The sequence below is a fragment of the Falco punctatus genome, assembly GCF_963210335.1.
Source record: "Falco punctatus genome assembly, chromosome: 4".
In the NCBI taxonomy this organism is placed as follows: Eukaryota; Metazoa; Chordata; class Aves; order Falconiformes; family Falconidae; genus Falco; species Falco punctatus.
Genome location: NC_137583.1, coordinates 28,008,918 through 28,030,774, shown reverse-complemented (window position 1 = coordinate 28,030,774; position 21,857 = coordinate 28,008,918). Strand labels below are relative to the sequence as shown.

The 21,857-nt window shown below is 38.1% G+C and overlaps 1 protein-coding gene across 4 annotated transcripts in view; it reads left to right on the top strand.

The window, feature by feature from the left end:
• EPN2 (epsin 2) overlaps nt 1-21,857 on the top strand; it is a 64,258-nt gene that overhangs the window by 20,243 nt on the left and 22,158 nt on the right. For 3 of the 4 annotated variants that reach the window (XM_080386547.1, XM_080386548.1, XM_080386545.1), the window contains exon 2: nt 18,186-18,959. In XM_080386547.1, coding sequence (XP_080242673.1) covers nt 18,365-18,959 — 595 coding nt within the window. In that variant the 5' untranslated portion in view covers nt 18,186-18,364. Of the gene's footprint in view, nt 1-7,694; nt 7,805-18,185; nt 18,960-21,857 lie in introns of all 4 variants that reach the window. The other variant, XM_080386546.1, reaches the window with a different exon arrangement.

Sequence of the window (21,857 nt, the reverse complement as noted above, 5' to 3'; positions counted from 1 at the left end):
TCCTTCAAACTGTAGTGTGTACCACAAGAAATTAAATGTGTGTAAATATCTAATAAGATAGGATTATACTGTTTAGAAAACTATTATAAAAAAGTATTTTGTGTTTTCTAGCTGCAGTGTCACTGGCAGCTGGGGATGTTTACCAGAATTTGGTCTGTCGTGCATTTTTATATGGAAATACTGCTTTGAATCGCTATGCTTGGCGAAATGCTTTTTGTCTGTATGGGTAACTTTTTGATCAATTTTTTGGGTAGTATTACAAAAATTGAATTTAAAAATTGATCTCAGAACCAATGCCCTGTACTGTGTTAATTGTTAATAGTGTGTCTATCTGTTTACATGTCATCCAGGGCTGTTAACATAAATACCTCTAACTAGTGCCTTGAGCTTGTGTTCAAGGTCAGGCTTGGTCTGTTCGCACTGCCTGTGCCTTGGCTTGCATGCTGACTTCAAAAAGCCAGCTCTTCCCAGGTGGGGAAACATGAGTGCAGAGCAGGGGAGAGCTCAGGCATGAACAGGTCCCCACTGGCAGTGTGAGTGCGGCTGGTTCTAGCAGTATGACTGGGTAAAACCAGGCCCAGCCCAGAACTAGATAGGTATCTGTGTTGGAGGCTCCCCTTATCTAGGTTTTACAGTGGAGGTGGCTGGGTAAAGTTTTAAAGAATCTCAAATGCAGTATGTTTTGTTGTCCTGATGCATGCAATTTATTTTCAAGCAATAATTCTCCTTCCACAGTCAGAAGGAGAGCTCCCTGAGCTGCCTAAAGTAATTAGCTGAGATTTTTGCATGAGGCCTCTGCAGTTTTCTTCAACATTGTTAGCTGCTCCTGTCTTTCCTCCAAGTGCTGTTTTATTAATGTTGTCTGCAGTTGCTGAGTCTTCTGTCATGTAGCTGTGTAATAAAGACTAAATATACAAGGCGTGAGAAGTAAAATGGTTTTGGAGGGTGACCCAGGCAGGAGAACACTTGCATGCTACAAACCTGTCTTTTGTCTTTTAGACTTCTGTCTCCTCCTACTTTCTTGCCTTCATAATTACCTTGTACTTCGCACATGTATAATCTGGTTTAGTGTTGATTTGAATAACAGTCCTCGTTCCTCTCTCTGGTCGGGTCATATACGTGTTTCCTATGGCACAGGTTTGATCACCTTTAGACCAAATGCTTTGGTGGATGTTCTGTTTCAGTGGAAATTTCTGTTATCGCTTACGGTAAAACATTAATCTGTGAATCATTTGCTTTTTCATGCTTACAGTGCAGCACTCAATGAATGATACTTTTACAAATTAAATAATTTTTTTTCAAAGTTCAAAGCTGCTTATTAGTTTAGAAACATACCAGACACCTTACCTAGAGATGTTTTAGGTCCATCCTTCAAGACAGAAATCAGAAGACTTGCTTGCCGTGTTTGTTGTTCAATGTAGCCATAGTTATTACACTCATGGCCAGTTTTTGGGCCTGTTGTTCTAGAAGGGACTACTTAGAGATGGTGCAGTCTGGGGCTCATGGCTAAAATGCCACATCTGTTTCTCCAAAGAAATTCAACAGCCAGACATTGATTTAATCTCTCTGCAGTATAACCTTATGGAGACTTTCCTGCCATTCTGAAGATGTCGCGTGCATAATGTAATGTCTTCTAAAATCAAAGTGGTAGTTTTCATTGTTTAAAAGCAGAAACCCAAGCAGACCGAGCTCAGTACTTTGTCTGTTGGGGCTGTTCTCTTTGGTTGAGTTTTGCCGCTGAGAAATGCTGTAATACATGTTGTACTCATGCTAGTTGAAAATGTTAGCATGGGCGACAAAGACACTAATGATGTCAGGGATGTTCTTTTACATTTATTTCTTTACTTGCTTTGAAATCATATTAATTTCTAGACTTAACATGAATTTGGTAGTTTCTGAACCTTTACAAGGGCAACGGTCTTTTCATAGCTTTGCTAGAACAAAGACATTTTAAGAATCTTAATAGAGAATCGTATAATCTTATTACAACCGCTCCTGTTTAAATCACTTCCTTGTACTTAAATAACAATCTGTCACCAGCTATTTCTTGATTGTAGTTTTTGTCAGATGCAATTTACCCCCCTCTGTGTTTTTGTTATAATTTTTTTTTCTGATTGTGCAACTCTTAGGTTGGCAAGAAATTTCTTTCTCAAACAGTTCTTCTGACTTCATTGGGACTAATTGCATGAGTAGCTGCTCACTGGTGTAAGGGTTGTATAGTTCACAGATAAGACCTTTGTAGGACCTCATGGACAAAAAAAGCACTAAAATAACTGATACGTAAAGTTCTAATATTCCTTAGGGAAAGGCAAAACAAAGTATTTTTAAAGGTAACTTCCTCCCCTGAGACGTGGGCATGAAAGACTCCCTCAAACATGTTTCCTTGTAGGTAGGAAATCTGTTCGCAAGTGACTAGTTGTGTGTTGCTTGCTGGGTGAACAGGCCCCAAACAGCATTTTAGTTTTGTTGTTCTCCTGCCTTTTTTTTTTTTTTTTTCCCCTTTTAGTAGTGAGGATTTCTTCAACTAAATCTGTTGACCCAATTGCTGCCGCAGCTGCCTTTCTGCTAACTTTCAGCTCTGTTTGGACAGGGATGAGGCTTGCGACAACAGCAGTAAAGCACAGATGTTTGATCTAACCCTATGAAATCAGCCAAAATTTAAGATCATTAATTAATTCCTATCCTTTGGTTCTAAATGGAACTATTTTAACACGCCTGCCTGTTCTCTGATGGATGGTCAAGCAGAATGACTCTGCCATGTACTATATGTAAAGGAAAGCGCTTCAATTATTATTTGAAAAACAGAACTTTAGCTAACTGAATAATTAAAAACATTAATTAATCAGTGAAACACCCTACCATTTTGTGACATTGCTGGAATGTGACTACTAATGTTTGTTTAGAGAGGTCTGAATTGTGCATTACCAGCAATATTCAGGGAAGATCTGGTGAATCTTTAAAATGCCCCTGTCCAGATACTTCATAATTTGATTAAAAACCTCTTTCTGTAATGACCATTTGAAAGCATAGGGCTCACATCTACTCTGTTATCTAATGAAATATTTGCCTTCTGAGCCCATATTGGCTTATTGCATGGTTTTATGATTACTTCTTGTAATACTATGCTCCTTGCAGTGATTTTTTAATCATTATTTTTTTTTTAAGGGTTTGGATTGCTTATTACTGATGAGAAGTGTTACTATTTTTTTGCTGCTGTTGTTGAGCAGAGTGCGTTAAGTTAAACTTTGTCTACCAATTTAGGAGAGTGTTTCTCAGAAAGTAAAGATAATGCCTCTGTTGGAATGTTTTTAGATAAATAGCATAGGTGGCACCATGTACTTTCCTTAGAAGTATGTAAATGCGGATCAGAAATCAATATTTAATATTGTAACTGTAACTTTTTAGAATCTATACAACCTGCTTCTGTGTATTTTTAAAGCAGAAATGGCTGCATGTTACTTCAGAAGAACAGGAAGACTGTCATTGCACCGGACTGCAGTTATGTAGCCCATATATTTTTATACTTTTTCAGCAAAGCAACTGCTTTCTGAAGACTTTAAAAAGATTGGTACATGGGTGACTCCTCTGAAAGATATTTGTGTTTATATGTTTACTGATTCTTTTGGGAAGATTTAATAAGGAAGTACTGTAATTTTTAGTTTGTAATTGGTTTTACTTGGCTTTCAGAATTCTTAAATTTTAGAGAAACTGAAGTTTAAAAGCTCGTGTGATGGCAAATTCACTTTTAAACTGGTTTATTGCAGAGGAGCACTGAAGTATATCATCAAAGGATGCGAGGGTTTTTTAGTCTGCAAAACTGCTTAAGTGTTGCATTTAAAATTTACAAGTCGCTGACTCCTTTGTGAAACATTAGGACAGACTGAAATGTCTGGCTCTTTTTTTTTTTTTTTTTTTTTTACGTTTGACTACCTAGTGGATAATCTTTTGCCTGGCCTGCTGGTTTAAGCACACTGAATAGTATAACTAACATTTTGGTGTCTGTCTGCCAACTAATAATGTCTACGTACATTTAATTTCACAATAATATGAATATATGATGCCTCCAAGAGAGTATTTACATGGGCTTTAAAAGACAGAGCATGTTATACAACTGAAGATGTGTAATACTGGGGAGTGCATGGCAGGAACTCTGCTTATGTGGCAGGCTGCTGAAATGTTGGAGAGGTGAAGAACAGCAAGATAATTTTGTAGGCTGTCTACATAATACTGTTTCTAATATGCGTTCTGAGGGGTTTCTGTTCTGCACTTCATGGTCTGGATCAAGCGAAGTATGTCAGCACGTACTTCGCTTTGAATGTGTGAGGGATCTGTTGATCTGGAACTGGTCATTGACTTGCAGTCAGTGCCGAGCATGGCGAGTCATTGTTTAGTACTGTTAGCTTTCCAGGTGTAAATGCAAGAAACATGCTTGGACATCCTGAATGCAGAAATATTTTTGTTATGTATGTGTCTACACAAAATCGTGTCTGGATGCCTTGGGACAGAGCCAGGTTTTTAATCTCCCCCCCCCCCCCCCCCCCCCCCCCTTTTTTTTTTCTGGTCAGCTTGGATAGTGTATACAATACTATAGTGCCTTTTCCTGTCCCTGGAAATCCTGATTTTTAGTTTCATTTTGAGAAGGGATTGCTCTTTCTTATTCCAAAGAAAAATAAACTTTAAAGAAAGCGAAAGTGTGCTTTGGGTTTTTTCTTCGTTTTTTCTTTTTTTTTTTCTTTTTTTTTTCTTTTTTCTCTTACACTTTATGGGAAGGTCTGAAATATGCTGTCAAAACTTTGTCTCTTTTGTCTCAGAAATTCAAAGTTTAGAGATTGAGCAGGGGAAGGCGAGTAGTGGTTGGTGTTGAAGTAGTTGGAAAAGAGAAGGGGAGAAACACGCTGGTGTAAGTTGCCTTGGTAGTAGCACAACATGCTCACAGTAGAACTTCTACTGGGTAGCAGAACTAGTAAATTACATGTACGTCTGTGTGTGGATGCATGTGTATATAAACTGGAGCTTTAGCTGACTGAATTTATGATGGTAATGCCGTTGGTACAGGCAAAGCTTCACAGTTAAAACCACATTCAGTGCCTATCAACGTGTGAAATGGATGTGTCTCTAGATGCTACAAGGCTTATGCTTCCATCGGGCTCAACTCATCTTTTGTCAAAACAATTTTAACTATTTTATTAAAAATATGGTGACTTCTGCATTTTCTCCTTTCATGGGAAACCAGAGTAAAAAAGAATTAAGCCCCGCCTGCTGCTTACATGCTAAACAGATGCAAATAACAGCCCCCTCCCTCCAAGTTGAATCCATTCTCCTCATGGGTTTCTACATTGTTTTGATTAAAGCAGTTCTATTGCCAACTCCCAGCCCAGAGGGCAGGTGAGAGGAAAAAAATCCCTGATTACAGCTCAGTGATTAACATATCTTTTTGAGCTTGTAATGTCATCATTTCACAGAAAACAAAGTTCCAGCAGCTTCACAGAGTATAGGGTTGTCAGAAAGGCAAACATCAAAGTGGAAAGAAAAGAGTTTATTTAAAATATGGTAGAAAGACTTAAAACATTTGTGCTAACCTATAAGAGCTACTAAAAATTAAAAAAAGCCTTTGAAGCTAAGCATTAAAGATTTAATAGTATTAATTGAATTAAGCCGTGGGAGTTAAGGATATGTAGACACATGTGTAAGTGTTATGTATTCTAAGACATTATCTATGTTAAGGAAGCTAAGGTATTGAGAGTTGAATTAATTGTACTTGGTTTATAAAGGTTACCTTAACAAAAACCTTTTTATTCTTGGACTTAATTAGAGTAGATGCCATTATAACTCAAAGTGTAAACAAAAGTGCAGTGTACTTACTATCATTTTAAAAACTGCAGTGGAGCAGAGAAGACTGGACTTGGCATACCTGAACAAGGCAAAGCAAGCAAAGTAGTTTCTAATCTACACTTTAAGGATGTCTTTGTTTCTTTATATTATTAAGTCTGATTGATATATATATATATATATGAATAAATACCTTTTCCTTTCACTGTTATGAGAAACTTGTACTCCATAATAAGGTTTCTTCCCTTCCCTTTTACTCCATGATACTCTGCCTGTAGGTGTGGGGTTTTTTTGGTAGCTATGCTCTCATGTTAGTTCATAATGTATTTTCTCTTAAGAGTGGCTGATTTTGGTAGCTTTTCTCTTTTCTTACGTTTAGAACTTATCACTGTTATGAAAACTTCTTGCTGGTGGAAGAATGTGGTCAGTTCCTCCATAGCTTTGTAAATAGATAACAGAGAAAAAATCAGTCAAGTCCTTAGCGCTGTAACAGTTGCAGTAGCCTGGTGTTGAGGAAACAGTGTGTGTGGGTGTTTTGTATTTTTGCTCTTTGCAAAACGAAAACTCACTGCAATACTTAACATATTTGACCTGAACATTAATAGGCAGGGAAAAGGCAGGTCCTTAAGTCATTTGCAGAAAAATGAGCAATGAAGGCTTCTTGCACAAATGTGCAGGTGGCTTGACAAAGGAAGCTGATGTCCAGAGGGGAGCAATATCAGACAGGATTTGATTGGTGTGGAAATACTGGTGTGTAGAGACACTACCAACCTTGTCAAGAGGGATAACGAAATTGAGGGTGATCTTAATACATTCATTTTTCCTCCTTCAGGAAGATGGTTGCTGACAGTGTAAGGCAGGTTGTTTGAGCTCTTCTTGCTGCAAATGTAGTTACTAAATGATTCAGCATGATACTGTACCCACGCATTTTAGCAGTATTGATGAATTCATTACCCTTCTGTTAGCTGATGGATGTTAATGGGCTAGAATTTCTTCTGTGCATTTGGGCTAGATGGAATGCTTTTGAAAAAAGATTAGAAAATGGAGTGGGTGAGTTTTTAAGTCACTTTCTTGCTCTGTTTATAAATCTAAACAGAGAGAATGTTTTTAATGACTTGCATTAATAGTGGTTAAAAGAATCATCAGCAGTGCAGGGATACCAGGCAGCTATGGGAGTACAGATAGTAGTAGTACTACGCAGGGAATTTATTTCCATTTTTTTCACGTGTCCCCAAGCTGTAATCAGCTGCTTCAGAGGCTTGAGTTTTGGATTACACACCATAGGTATTGTCTCCTGCATGTGGACTCCTTACAGGACATACGGAGTTCTGAGGACATACATGGAGTTGCTGGTTGTAGAGTATCGAAGCTAAAAGCGCTTTGTTCTTTATATATGTTCTCTGCAAGAGCTGAGTGGAAGAAAATGACCTTTAATAATGGAACAGGCACAGATGCTTTTGAGTAACAAGTCTTTGTCATCCTCTTCGAGAAGAGCAAGCTAACTCCCACTCAAATGATTTTCCGTCTAAATATCCAGAATAGATAAGAGAGTAGGTAGAATATTACTGCTGAAGGGTGGATTCAGAAACTTGAGGAATTGTTCCAATGACAGCTGAAAATTTGTGTATATCTGCACGGGAGAATGTGGGATTCACTGGCATCTTCAAGCCATTTTTTTTCCCCCTAATTGCACAAAAATCAACAAAATAATAAAGCAAAATAATAACAAATCTTTGCATTTGTGAATAGGGATGATTCTTATTAATGCCTGAATGAAGGAATTGAAAAGTTCTGAGTAGCATGATGCGGAAAAAAGTCCATATAGCAAATGATTTTATTTTTATTTTTATTTTTTTGTCTTCCAGTGATTCATTTCCATCAAAGATGAACTTAGGAATATAGCTCAAAATCAGGAACTGGGGCAGCACGGAAGTAGACCAAAGTGGCTGGCAGTATTTTTGAGTGCTGTTTCATGGTAAGCATAACCCAGTCTAAATCCAGGCTGCTGATGGCAGGGTTGTCGTGCCCAATCCTCTGGCTGCACGTACTTTCTGCCCAGCAGAGCTCCTTTGGATGGAAATGCTTTTCCCTCCAAGGTGGTAATGCTAGAGGTACACTAGACAGCTCTTTTAGGAAGAGGGAAAAGAAGTAGGACTGTTTGGAAAAAAATTTGTAAACTGTGTGGTGTGTGCAATGTAAAAAAAGGTAGAAGATATGGAGGAATAAGAAGGTAAGCTGAACAGCAAGTGTTGCAGGACAGATAGCTAAAATCAGTGTGTAAAATGGACAGGGCCAAGATTTTGAATTGTTAGCCAATTTTGAAAGAGAGAGGACCAAATTTATATGGCTCTTCAACATGAAACAAAATGATTGTATTGGTGTTACTAGCACCTAGGTAGTAAAAGGCGATTTCCCAGAAAACCTGCTGTTTACAGTTCTTGTGCTGTCACCTGCTGAAAGGAAGCCCAAAATCTAAACCATCGTATTTAACTTTACCATCAATTTGAGCTTTCAAGGTGCAGCTTTACATTTTGCCTGGTGAAATGTAACTGTAGATTGCTGTTGAAATGGATGTTACTTCCCTTATTTGTGGTGTACTTTAAAGTAATTAGAGTGACCTTGGGATTAATTGCTTTGGTGACCTGATCGGTCAGAAATGCCAGCTATCCATCTTCCCCTCACCTCCCCCGGTTTGTCAGATCAGCTCACTGAACCGATTCTATCTTGAGATCTGGCATGAGGGGCAGGGAGGTGGCATGTGACAGCAGAGCAGGTAGGAGCAGGTTGCTGCCTTCAGAAGCAGCCCTCAGCCAGCTGAGAATGAAGTGTAACTGAAGCCACATCCTCTGTTCCTCTGCGGCCCGACTGCTGAATAGTAAAGCCTAGTGTAGAATCCTGGGTTTTGGCCAAAACGTTCCTCCAGTGGGTTGCATAGAGGGTTTTAGGATATGTGTTTCCCACTGTATAGTTTTAAGGCAACTTAATTAGTCATGAACATACAACTGCATGTGGCTTAATTTCTGAGTGTTAAAGTAACCTTATGTTAACTGTTACCAGTTGTGATAGTTAAGACCATGTGTTGACTTTTCAAGATGAATGCAGGATGGCACTTGAAGTTTTATACCATGAATGGGTGTTGATGAATATAGGTAGGATATTAAATCAATCTTCATTTTCCTTACAGGCTTATAGTTTGTGCTAGCAACCAGTATGCTTAACAATTTAAACTGAAGAAAATAGTAATGTTTTGGATGTAGGACAGATACGGCTTTGCAGATCTTGCACTGTTCCTTAAACAGTCCTTTATTTTACAACATGAATTTTTAGTGAAAAAGTATTAATTAGTCTCTCGGCTTCTACCAGTAGTAACATGGAGAGTTAAACTGTTGTTTTGTACCCCTAATCTTTGTAATGATGAGCATTTGCCTTTGGCCTACTGAGTTTATTAATGTGGTTTTGTGTCTGTAGTGTGTAGGCGGATAGGAGAAACTGCACATGGTGATGTCTGCTTTATAATAATAAAATGCAAACTTAATTTACTTAATAAAATCATTGGGTAATTGTAAGTAGCAGGTACTTTCTCAAAACAATGATACGTGAACACAGATATATATGAATATAGTAGTTCTTGTCAGCTTTGAATTTTAAAAATTGCATTTGTATAGGAAAGCACTGTGGCATAAAGAATATAGCTAACATTTTGTGGTCTTGCAAGCTTTTACATTGTATTCTTTACAGTTCCTCCTGTCTTCAAGCTGATCAATCAGGGCTCTGATCTGTTATGAGAGAGGATATAATGGCTTCCCTTTGGTAGTTGTCTGTCACCAAGTAAGCAGCCTAAGTGACAAGGCTGGACTTTTCTAATTGACACACCTTCTGGCAAGAATATCAGATGTCTTCCAAAATGAAAATGTGGAAGGAGAGTAGTGTCTCCTGCTGTTTTTAATTCAGTTGAAAACGCTACTCAAATATACCTGATAAACTGAATTTATTCCAGATTGTTACCTTTTTGTAAGGCACACATTGGGTGATAATTTTTTTTTCTACTCTGTTTGTGAGAATAAGACTTAAGTGCTTTCATTCAAGTAGGTAATCCCCAGCAAACAAATTCCTTTTGAGAGTTTGGGTAGGTATTTTCACTGCCATGTTGGATTAATTTGCATTTAAAATTTCTGGTTCAGTGCATAATGGCTTGACCTTATGCTGTTTTGTAATTCTGCAATATTGTATTGGGTGTGTAATGAATAACACTTGCTGTATTACTAGTGAAAAATAAACTGAGATCTGCTGCGTAAAATGCAGGTGGTACTGCCAATGACATTTGACCTAGCTGTAGAAGGAGGAATGTGTTATTTTTAAAGAGATGTTGACAAAGCTTGTAATCCTAAAATTAGATCTCCAGTGTAGGTCGGATTTGGATTGTTTGTGGTGATCTGTATGGCTCTTACAGAGGCTGTCCCCTTTCGCAGCACTTCAGAAGCATATTTGCAGCTGCTTCCCACGCTGTCAATAATTCCAGCTGTGTTATGGGCTGTAGAGTCAAATGTAACTGCAAATGTCAAAGCACCAGCAACTTCGGCTTGGAGGGTCCTAAGATAAAGTGGCCAGGTAATGCTGCCATGTTCTTGACTGCAAGCTGAAAGTTAGATTTCTGCTTCTTACCCGCCCCCCTTCCCCCTTCCTGTAGACTCCGAGAGTAAAGAGGTAAGCTCTCCACTGAGCTCAAATACTGCCCTGGTAATTTAAGTATACATGTAGTAAGAAGAGGTGTTACAGAGAGAACTTGAGCAAATTTGTGTCTGTAAATCTGTTACATGGCTAAATGGCCATACAAGCTGGAGTTAGTTTTTCTCTGTGAGTCTGAGGCACGACTGTAAAATCAGTGTAGAATCTAACCTTGGGATTCATGAATATGCATAAATTTGAAGGAGAGTTATCTTTCAGCATTAACTCTTTAAATAAAGAAATAATTTGGCCACCTGCTGTCTGTGAAAGCTGACCTTGTTCTCTCATTTGTAAAAGGGAGTGGAAACCTTCCAAAACTTTTAATTTTGAACCATTTCCTCTTCTCAGAGATTACACTGAAGAAGACAAGCATTTAAGCTGTGAAAAATGGAAATTAAACCTTTCTTTTGGAGTTAACCCTGTTCTTCAAACCATTTGCCAGTCTGTATATGTAACTCATTTCCTAAATAATTCTGAAGGTTGAGGAAGGACATTGATGGTAATTTCAGTGTCTTCATTTTACTGTTTTAGTCACATGAACTGCTGTTTTTTTCTGCCATATAATAGCAAGAGAGAGCTAATAAGTATGCTGCTTGTTGGCTTTTATGTATAGTGCCAAGCTGCTTCATTTCTCTTAGTACTCTTCTCCAAGTGACCACAATGTACAGTTGCCTCTCTTCCTGTTTCATTTTGGGAACAATGTTTGTATTGCAGTAGGATATTATACTGTAGGCAGTATAATGATATCCTCTGGTGGTCCAGTTGTTCTGTAAGAATTATTTGTGAATGGGGAGGGGGAGAGGGATGTGAAAGAGAATTAATTAAGTTTGAAAATTTCTCTAGCAGTGTGGGATCCAGCATCAGAAAAATGTCTCTGCTGTAATTTTTTCTGGATTACTATATTCCGGAATTTTAAATAAAGGCTTGTGCTCAGTTTTTTTTGTCAAAGATTTCTGCTTCCTTTTTGTGGAAAATGAGACTTTCTAAAAGCACAGTGGGTTTGGGTTTGTACATGTAACGAGGTATCACAAGAAAACTAGGATGTGAATTTACAGTGTCAGGCAATAGGAATCCTTTTTCTTTGCCATAAATAGAAGCTGACTTACTCTTAAGATTGGGGTTATGTTTGAGCGTGTGCTTTTTGCTCTGTGCAGGTGCGGTGTCGGTGTCTGTCTGGGGGAACTTCTTCCTTAGTCAGAATCTGGCAGTGCTTTTCCCTTAGCCTGGTTCTTTGCAGACTGGCAAGAAGCGCTTTCCAGGCTCTGGGTTCTCCTGATTTATCCTGGAGTACAGGTCCCCGAGGATTATCTGCCTCTCTCATTCCACCCTGAAAGCAAGGAGAGCAGTTCTCTAGCTATTTTATGTATTCACGTCTTAGAGGTAAGGCACATGCTTTGGCTTTGTAACATGTTGGAAGGTCTCATAGCAGCTGCTTCAGCACTTCTTGGGTAGGAGAGGCTCTTGGTGTCTCTTTAAGGCTTTATATTTCACTTATGTTCCTTTGAAATTATAATGGGGTGCAAATATCCTGGATAGTGCTGTTTGAATCCTTGATACTGAGGATGTGCTTTCATAATACAGGGCTGCCTAGTTGCATGGCTGGCCTGAGATAGCCTGCCTGTGCCCCCAGTATTGCAGCATTTTGGGGTCTCGGTTGCCAGCATAGCTGTTGAGAACTGTCCTAGGATCTGAGTAAGGGAACCTGCTTGAGCTTTTGATTATATTTCCTAGTGATGACCAGAAAAATCTCTTTGTGTAATTGCAATATAAATCTCAGGATGTAAACTTGTAGTTATCTTTCTCAGTATTTTGTGAAAGGGAGGGATATTTTAATGTAGATTAAGATGTCTGTAGAGACTGCCTTGAAATCACAGAATAAATTAAGAAGTTTTCCAAAATTCACTTTTTATGCATGTTACTTACAGTTACTTGTCTAATCTAACGTCTATATTTTGTCTGTAATGCTGTTCATTATTTTATGCAAATATCTGGTGAACTACTTATGTTTAATGTTAATTTTCACACTTTTTATTGCCCACTAGGTTTTAAAGGCTTTTCATGTATTTTTGGTCCATACTGAGCTGGACTATGTATATATTTACCTTCAGGCTTGATATAAAGGGCATTTTATCAGTGCAGACAAACCCTGGTTTGAGTTCTACATTCCAGAGATCTGAATGAATTCTGCTGAAAGCCTGTATATAGGTGGATTTGTATGGTTGTTTCTTTGAACTAAGTTTATTAAGGACTTTGTGGCTTGGCCTCATTTCTGGGTTAGTCTTAGCAAATTAAAGATGGTTTCCTCATGTAGATTTCTTTTACTGAATTTAATCTCTTGTGAGAGAGAGCTGTTGAGAAGTTCAGGCAAGAATTCCTTCTGTCTGTACACTGTATCTAGAAAAGCACCATGAGAATTCATCAGGGCTATTTGTATAATGAAACTATTGGAATAGGAAAAAGGAAATGGGACATTTCCCCCCAGGTTACCTTTGTTAGCACAGGTAAGCTTCACCATCTTGTCTACAGAATTGTATGTTTCCTTTTGTATCTATTTAAAGATGACAAACTACTTATAAAACAGGGACAATGGCTTGTAGGGACCAAGGAAGACAAAATGAGGAAGGCTCACCTAAACTGAACAAGACTTAACAACTCCCTCTTCCCCTCTTTGTTTAACCTTTTAAAGAAATCTGTTCAAGCTGATAGGCTTTTTCCTGTTGTTAGCAAGGAATAGCAGCTTTAATCAACTAAGTCTTTTCTGCATTCTTTGCAACTTGTGTTAAAAATGCAAACTTGGATTTTTGCTGAAGTTGCAAGTGCATTTTACTTCATGTGGTTTGTTGTGAGAAGTTAATTCAGTGAGGTCTCTGGAAAAAAAAAACCAACCTCTTAAACTTTCTATGCAGGTTCATGTGTTAGAAATGGTTTCTCACTTTTATGTAGTAGGGATATTCGTCTTTTTGATCATAAGGTAGGCTGTTATGGTGCTCCAAGACTTGCAATAATCAAGTAAAATGCTTCTTTTCTGTGGTGTGGAAGCAGAGAGTTTGTAAAGCAGATACAGAAAAGCATACAGAGTTCTTAGTGGAAGTTACTGCCACTGCCAAAATAGTTATCTCGAATATTGGTACAACTGGGGGGTAGGGGGTGGGGGGTGGGGATTGGGGATAAAAATGCCATCATTTTTCACTCCAGTCATGCTTTGTGTTTTTAATAGAGTAAATAGTGTAATATGAAGTTTAGAACAGATTGCCTTCAGCAGGTTAAAAGTAGAATAGATTTAGAAAACATATCTTTATATCAAAAAAAGGAAAGAACAGACATTAGTGTGATTCTCATTAAATGCTTTTGTTTTCATGAATCAAAGATAGAAAGTTAAAGAATCATGGCAGCATTAATGTATTGATGGTCTTCAAGTCTGTTACAGAATGACAAGTGAAGTCTTTAATTTTCTGGAAGAGTAAAAAAAATGCTCATTTCACTTAATCCAGTGCGTTCTCTTCTTGAAATGCTTGCTCTATGTTTGTTTTTCCAAAACACTACTTGAGACAGTCTCTGCTAGTAGCCTTCTTTGAAAGCTTCACTCTAGCAAAGCTTCCAGTTTGGGGAATGGTGCTGCTGTAACCTGGGCCTCCTGCACATGTAGGTACTCCAAGTTCACTTGCTTTTGGGCTGCACCTTTGTTGGTAATTCAACTAAGTCCTAAATGTAAACCTAAGCATTTCCCAAATACAGGGTTCTCACCAAACCATTTCTGCATTTGGTGAGGCTATACTTTTTATTCTGCTTCTTGCTTATGCTTTACAGCAAAACCATGAATATTTTTCCTTCATTTAGCTACAGCCTGTTTGGAGAGCACAGCAGGGCCTTGGGTTCTGCCTTTGTTCTTTTGGTTTCTTCTCTGAAACCAGGCACGCGGGTTCCTAGTGTGTGTGGTGTCATTGGACGGGAATGAGGACTCTTCACTTTCTGGTGCTGTTTTTTTGGAGCTTGACAGCTTTAGGTTGTGTTTAATAGGCTGCTTCAAATGTGAGGTTGGGGTTGGGTCATTTTTACTCTTCTCGCAAGTCTGACTTACAGCAAAGCTTGTGACCGTGTGGCTGTGCAGCCTGGTCACCTCACTGATGTGACAGAAAACAATCCAGTGCTAAAAAGTTAATTTTCTGTGAGAGTTTTAGGTTGATTAGTTCTACTGTGCTGTTGTGTAATTGCTAGATTTGATGCAAGAGAGGGAAAGGGGAAGTGGTTGAAAGGTTGGGAGGCCACTGGGTTTGGTGCTGGCTTACAATTAGCTTGGCAAGGCATGAGAAATTGCACCCTGATTGTCTGTGTGCCTGCTTATATTGTGATTATGATTAGTTCTTTAGATATTTATTTCTTTGGCGAAAATTGGTGATGTTTAGGACTACTAGGTGTTCCCATGTACTGTAAAATTTACCTTTCCTAATTATTGTTTGGTATTAAAATGTTTTCAAAAGCTCGTGAAGTTGTAAGAAGTAATAAAACTAACTTTGTTTTTTCTTTGGTTGTGGAGGTACATGTAGGTGAGGCATTTGCTTGTATAGTGTACTTCTAAAAATATTTTGATAAGGCCTTTCATCCCTGGCCTTTAGAGAAACAAAACTCTTACAAGACAAGAATGTTTTTCATAATTTACAGCAGGTTAAAAGACAGGAAACTGGGTTAGGAGTAAATGGCTGGTTCTCACAGTGAAGTGTCCTGTCAAAGATCAGTGCTCTTGCAAAATGCTCCATTTCCTAGATCGTTTCTAAATAAGGTGGCCAAGTTGAACCAAATCGGTCAAATTTGAAACGAATCTTAAACTGAAAGGAGGGATGCAAGATTGAGACCACCTAAGTGAATAAAATAACAGATGAAATAGTTTCAACCACTGGCATAGGGAGAAGAAATGACCCTGGTTTCATGTGCAGGGGTAGAGGCACAACTAGCAAAGGGCAAATATTTTTAGAAAGTATTTGATAAAGAATGGGAAATCCTAAGCAGTAAATGACCATGTTTTTATACAAACTTTTGTTACTGCCAAATCTGAAATATAGAGTGCTTGGAACTATGTATCTCTCAGGAAATGGAAATGTAATGCATGCATGGGAAGACATCAGGGTTGATTGGAGATTTGCAGCAGCAGCTTCTGAATAGAGGGATTCAATTTCAGGAGATCCTCAGTTCAGAAGGAGATGGCCAATTTCTATAAAATCGTGAGTGACATAAAGAAGCTGAAGGTGACTTGTTCTTTCTTCAAAAGCATGCCTCCTGTCTACAGCTTGGGGAACAAATGTTCAAGGTTAAAATAAGCTGAAGTACTTGTTTGTGTTGTGTGGTCGCTGCAACCGCTGCTGCATAGATGCTGAGGCTGAAAAAGGAAATACAAGTGGCTTCAAAAAAGGGGTTGGTGGAGACATTGTTGGCTGTAGAGCCTCCACCACAGGTTGCACCTAAGATGCCTAAGCTGATGATAATATAAGGCAAGGGAATGTATATATTCTTTTCTCATACACTTTACTTGAGGATTTGTGGCTGAGGATGTTGGGCTTGGTGGACTTTTTATCAGAGTGCTTTAGGAGGTTTTGTAGTTCTCATGGTTTTGATTTTTCATGTTACTTACTGCTCTTCTGGTTGGGTGACACACTCAGTCCTTATGGGGGTGTTGTATTCTTCTGATCTGGGATCCGTATCATCAGTGTAGTTGTGTCATGATTAGGCTGGTATTTGTACTGCTGCTGGCTCTGGTTTTACCAGCTAAAGAAGTTACTGCCTGCAGCCTGCTCTTAGTTTTTTGTCACCATCTTTCTACCAGATGCTGCCACGTCCTTCGGTAATTTGTTTCAGCTTTGTCTGTGAACTTACTTTAATCTGTTATTGACAAAAAGAAATGGTTTAGATTAAATAAGATGCATGTATTTGAGGGTGGTGGTGGTAATTTTTTTTTTTTTTAATTGGTGCCTTACCTTTTGAGTAATGCATCAGAGTGATTGCAAGAGCAGGTGAACCACAGATTTGGACAGTGTTATCTTCGGGAGTGAAGCAGCGATCACGGATACCTGGAAACGTTTATATAGGATCAGCCTTTCCAAATTCTGGATTTATAATGCACAACCCTGAGGATGCCCCTTTTTTATTCCTTTGGCTACTAACCATCTGACAACAGATCAACATTCTTCTACAGCTGGCTTTAAATATTGGGAAGAACAGCAGGATGGTACAGTTTACCTAAAGTTCAGTGTTGATCTCACTTAAAGTTAATTTTCCGTGATGTCGTAGGAGTTTTTTATCCTGTCAAAACTTAAGCTTTAGTGGAGCAAGATAAAATACAGTAATGCATTGGACCTGCTCTGTGGTAGTTTTAACTTGCCCAGGATGGTTTTCTAGGAAGGGTATATGCCTTGATGCTGGGAAAGTTGTGATAGAGCTGCACGTTGTCCAAGTTGACTCTTAGTTCTGCTTTCATTCTAAATTGCACCACAATAATTTGAAGAATTATAACAATTTTAGTCTTGAAATCTGTGCTTTACTTCTCTCTAGTGTCTTTTGTGATAACTGTTGCTTCCTTGGAGCGTTCGGAGAAACATTATTAGAGGACATCTTGAATATACAATCTCTATTAACATGGCAAGTTCCATTATGGAATCAGTGCTTAGTGTTCATGCAACTGGTGAATATCAAAGACTATTCCAACTGTGTTAATGTAATAGCAAAATCTGCCATTTAGGAATGTATTCTGAGCTTAATAGCTCTCTGTTTACTTGAAACAATGACCTTAAATAAATAACTGAAACAGCTTTCCAGCTTCAGAGCTTGTCCTTGGGTTTTCTTGCCAGTCATTTTGATTTTACAATTCCATTTTCATATAATTAAAAATTATTCTGTGCTGTGTGAAAGACACACAGAGCAGAAACTGTGGATCTGATGAGTGTTGTCAAACGTACAAAGTAAATGCATTTGGAAAAAAAATATTCCCATCTAATCTGCTTAACATTAAAGGTCACCCTGAGTTGGATTGTGTTGTTCTGGTGCTCATTTCTCTTCCCTAGGCCTTGACAGAATGCAGAACACTGTTTAAGGTCCCTGCCTACAATTAAGTGTACTTTAAATATACCTGAGGTTTCAGAAGTAGCTTGATTAAATTTTAAGGAAGTTTGCTTATTCTCTTAGTATGCAGATTCCCGCAGCAATGGTAGCAATCTGCAGTGGTCAGCTGTTAGAGGGAAGCTAATGGCTGCTAAGCATGGAATTTCTAGTTTCACCTCAGCTCTGCAAGCTAGCATTGTAATTTCTGTTATTAAAAATTCTAGGTAGGTTTTACCTTGTTGGAAACTAAACCCATAAGTTATTTCTTGGACTTTGTTTCTGTTTTGCTGTTAAAATTCTGCGTTCGCATCAGTGGGAATATATTCTTGCTTTTGTCTAGTTCAGCAGTTTAGGTTTTTGATATGTAGTGTTTAATATTACTTGTGAGAAGACCAAGTTGCTTTCAAAATCGGATGTCTTGAGGAAATTCAGGGAGAAAATTCATCAGATAACTTTAGAAGAATTTCTCAAAAGTGTATGTAGATGCTTTCCATGTAGGAATAATTAAAGACAGCTAACATGCTTTGTTTTCTTCCCTTTCTCAGGTCATGATTTTCATTTTCTCGTGTCATTCTCTCGAAGAGGGGAAATGATTGTAGTGGAACGTGTTACAAATAAGCCACAGATACGGAGCCTTTGCAGTTCAGAAACGTTCACAGAAGAGCAAATATAGCCCTTTTTTGTTTGTGTTCTGGAATCTGTCTTGTTAAAAAGGGAAATAAAAATGACGACTTCATCTATTAGACGGCAGATGAAGAACATTGTGAACAATTATTCAGAGGCTGAAATAAAAGTTCGGGAAGCAACCTCTAATGACCCTTGGGGTCCCTCCAGTTCATTAATGACTGAAATAGCAGATCTGACTTACAATGTTGTGGCCTTTTCTGAAATTATGAGCATGATCTGGAAACGACTGAATGACCACGGCAAGAACTGGCGGCATGTATACAAGGCCCTTACTCTGTTAGATTACCTGATCAAAACTGGTTCTGAGAGAGTGGCGCAGCAGTGTAAAGAGAATATTTTTGCTATCCAGACGTTGAAAGATTTTCAGTATATTGATCGAGATGGTAAAGACCAGGGCATTAATGTGAGGGAGAAATCCAAGCAACTAGTGTCTCTTCTGAAGGATGATGAGCGACTCAAGACAGAGAGGGCCCAAGCCCTGAAGACCAAAGAACGCATGGCTCAGGTGGCCACAGGAGTGGGTAGCAATCAGATCACCTTTGGCCGAGGCTCCAGTCAGCCAAACCTATCCACCAGCTACTCAGAGCAAGAATATGGAAAGTCTGGAGGATCCCCAGCATCTTACCATGGCTGTAAGTACAAGCAAACACATATAAAAAGTTCCTTTTCCTTTTCTTTTGAGAGATTTTGTATTCTGATTTGCTGTTAGATGTGAGAGTAAGTGGTACCACGCTGCATAATACGCTGACTGCAAGGAGCTTTTTTGCAATGGCCCAGTCTTTGTAGGTCTGCTCTGTGGCACTAATGTCTCTTTGAATGACTGCTTAAATGTTTGTTTTGGAGAGGATGTGAGTATTTACGTAAATCAATTTAAAAAGCAGTTGTTTACTGTTGATTCCCAAAGGTAGCATTGTTAAGCTGCTTTTGTGAACATGTTCCAATGTTTGATGTGATAAGCCCCCAGTCTCAGTAGGGAGGTTGTGAATGGATTTTTTTGTTTGTTTCTAGTTTTAAAAGAAGTGCTTGAAAATTTGTTGTGTTGAGCTTTTTGTTACATAGAAGTAAAAAAAAAAATACAGAGTATTTCCTGGATCATTTTGCTACTTTATGTTGCTGCTATTTCACTTTGGGAAGAGTATTAGTATTTAATTTTGTTTATTGCTTGCTCAGTAGTTCTTAGAGTAGTAATGCTTTGAATATGCCTGTGCCTAAATATTTATACTATCAGCATATGGTATGCAAGTATCAGTACTAAATACTGTATTTCATTCTTAAAAAAATAATACAGTGATGTGGAAAGAATGGATTCTTTATACCACAGCTTGGGGGAACTCCCTGTCATGTTAGGAAGAGGTCTGATTTGGCACTAAATCCTTCTTAATATAAGTAACGATCTGATGAAAGCTGCTTTGGCTGGAATGTCAGTGTTTGTGGTTTAATTCTGAAGGAAAATCTTTTCTTTAAATGAATGCTTATAGTGTGTGGAGGACTGTAACTGAGCCAGTGTGGTGAATCGATTGAGCACCAGTTTTAAGATTCGTAAGTTTGTCATGTCCTGTGTCCTAAAGAGCTTCTCAAATTATAAATACGAGAATGGTGTCAGTACCCCTAGCGTGTAAAGACATTTTCTGTGGAAGGCAGTAGGGGAGGTAGCAGGACAAATCAAGCTAGGATGAAGAAAATCTCTGTCCATTTAAAGCTATGGAGAAGAGCAGGAAATTTTTTTTTTTTTTCAAAAGGAAATATTTTTAGGATTCAGGGTTCAAAAAAAGTTCATGAAGTTTTCCAGGTATGAGAAATTTTATCTTGTCTCTTAATTAGCAGTGGAATAACAGATATCTTAATTTTTCTGTAGTAACTGCACTTGAGCATTGATTCAGTGTGAATTTTCAATCAACAAGATATATGTTGTTATCACAACAGCCATTCTTCCTTTACAACAAAAATTCTTAATTTATAAGATAGCTTGAAATGTTGTTGTTTTGAATTTACGCTGATGAACTGAAATAATAATGCTCAGCATACCTTAGTGACATCTTTGGTTTGTTCCACAGGGTTATTTCTTCACCAGCTCTTAACTTTAATTAGTGCATGTAACTGTTGTTTGTCAAGTTAAATGCTACCAGAAGTTTCCAACTATTCCTCACAGCGAGGATTGAGCAATGCAGGCTGTGTTTCTGAATTGTAGTTCCTTGGACACTTCAAGAATTTTCGTGGGGGACTAGATATCAAGAAGCAAGTTTGGTTATTTTTTTCAGTACAAAGTGTTGATTTACTGGATGCTCTTATTTGCCTGCATATGACTTTGCTGTATATCTCTATTTGCAGGATTGCTTTTGAGGTAATGATTTCTTAATCTTTTTTTTCTCCTCCCCCATAAGCATGTACCTAAGAAGCTTTAGAAATCTCAGGCTGCAGAAATTTCAGGCTGCTTTTTCTTTTTTTTTTCTCTTTAGGATCTTCTTCTGTTGTAGACTTTCGTGGACTTAATTATCATCAGCAAAAATACAGATGGCTGTTAGTTTCTATGATCTGTATCTTTTGAAGCTTTAATATGTTTCTTGTATGATTTAATTGAGTAATAGCGAAGCAACACCACCTTACGAAGCAGCTGTGCTAAGTGCTTCCGATAGTGGAAAACTTTGTGAAGAGCTTTGTCCTTTATCCTAGGAAATGAGGAAGGAGTTTCATCAAAATCCAGACATTTAATCTGTTACATAAATGTAGGGTTATTCTTGTGCCTTCTAAATTTAATGGAAAAGATTATTTTCATTATTTAAAGTGAAAGAGATTGTATCCATCATATTTTCTTTTATTCTATAACGATACCCTTTTGTTCTGAAAATACAGACTTGGTAAAATATGTAAAAGGAATTAAGTTATGCTTAACTCCTGGGAAATACTCTCCTTAACAGTTTTAAGATGCAGTTGCTGTGCTGTGTATTCTGGTAGAATTGTCTTTTATTCCTCTGAGCCTTTGAAGAGAAGATCAGAGGCATTTAGATTTGCAAACTATAGTATGAGATTTGCCTATTAAAAATGTACATCCACCCTCTTTGCTAAATATTTAACATGTCTTATTAACATTCAAATATAAATAAAGTTTGGGAGAGCATAACAGCCTTTTTATCAACATACCTAAATGAAGTGTTTAATCTCCCAGTGTTTTGGTATTAATGCGTTTTACTTTTGTTCCTTGCTAGATGCAATGGGTAGGGATTGCAGATTTTGAGAATGCATTCCACTTACTTGAAAAAATTGTGTTTGGCTATAAAATCTCCTCATTTTTTGATACTTTCTGGCAGAAGAAAAGAGGTCTGAGATGGCTGAGAGAGCTTAATAGTTACTCCAGGACAGATCACTAGGGGAAAAAGTGACTTCCAGTAGATAATGTGTCTGGATTATGCATGAGGGATCTCTTCCCCCTTCTGTCAGTTAGTGAAAGTGCCAGATTGGATAACTCAGTGGACCCTTTTTTGTTCAGTTTCTTCAGAATGTTGAATTAGCTGTGCTCTACAGCATCGACTGTA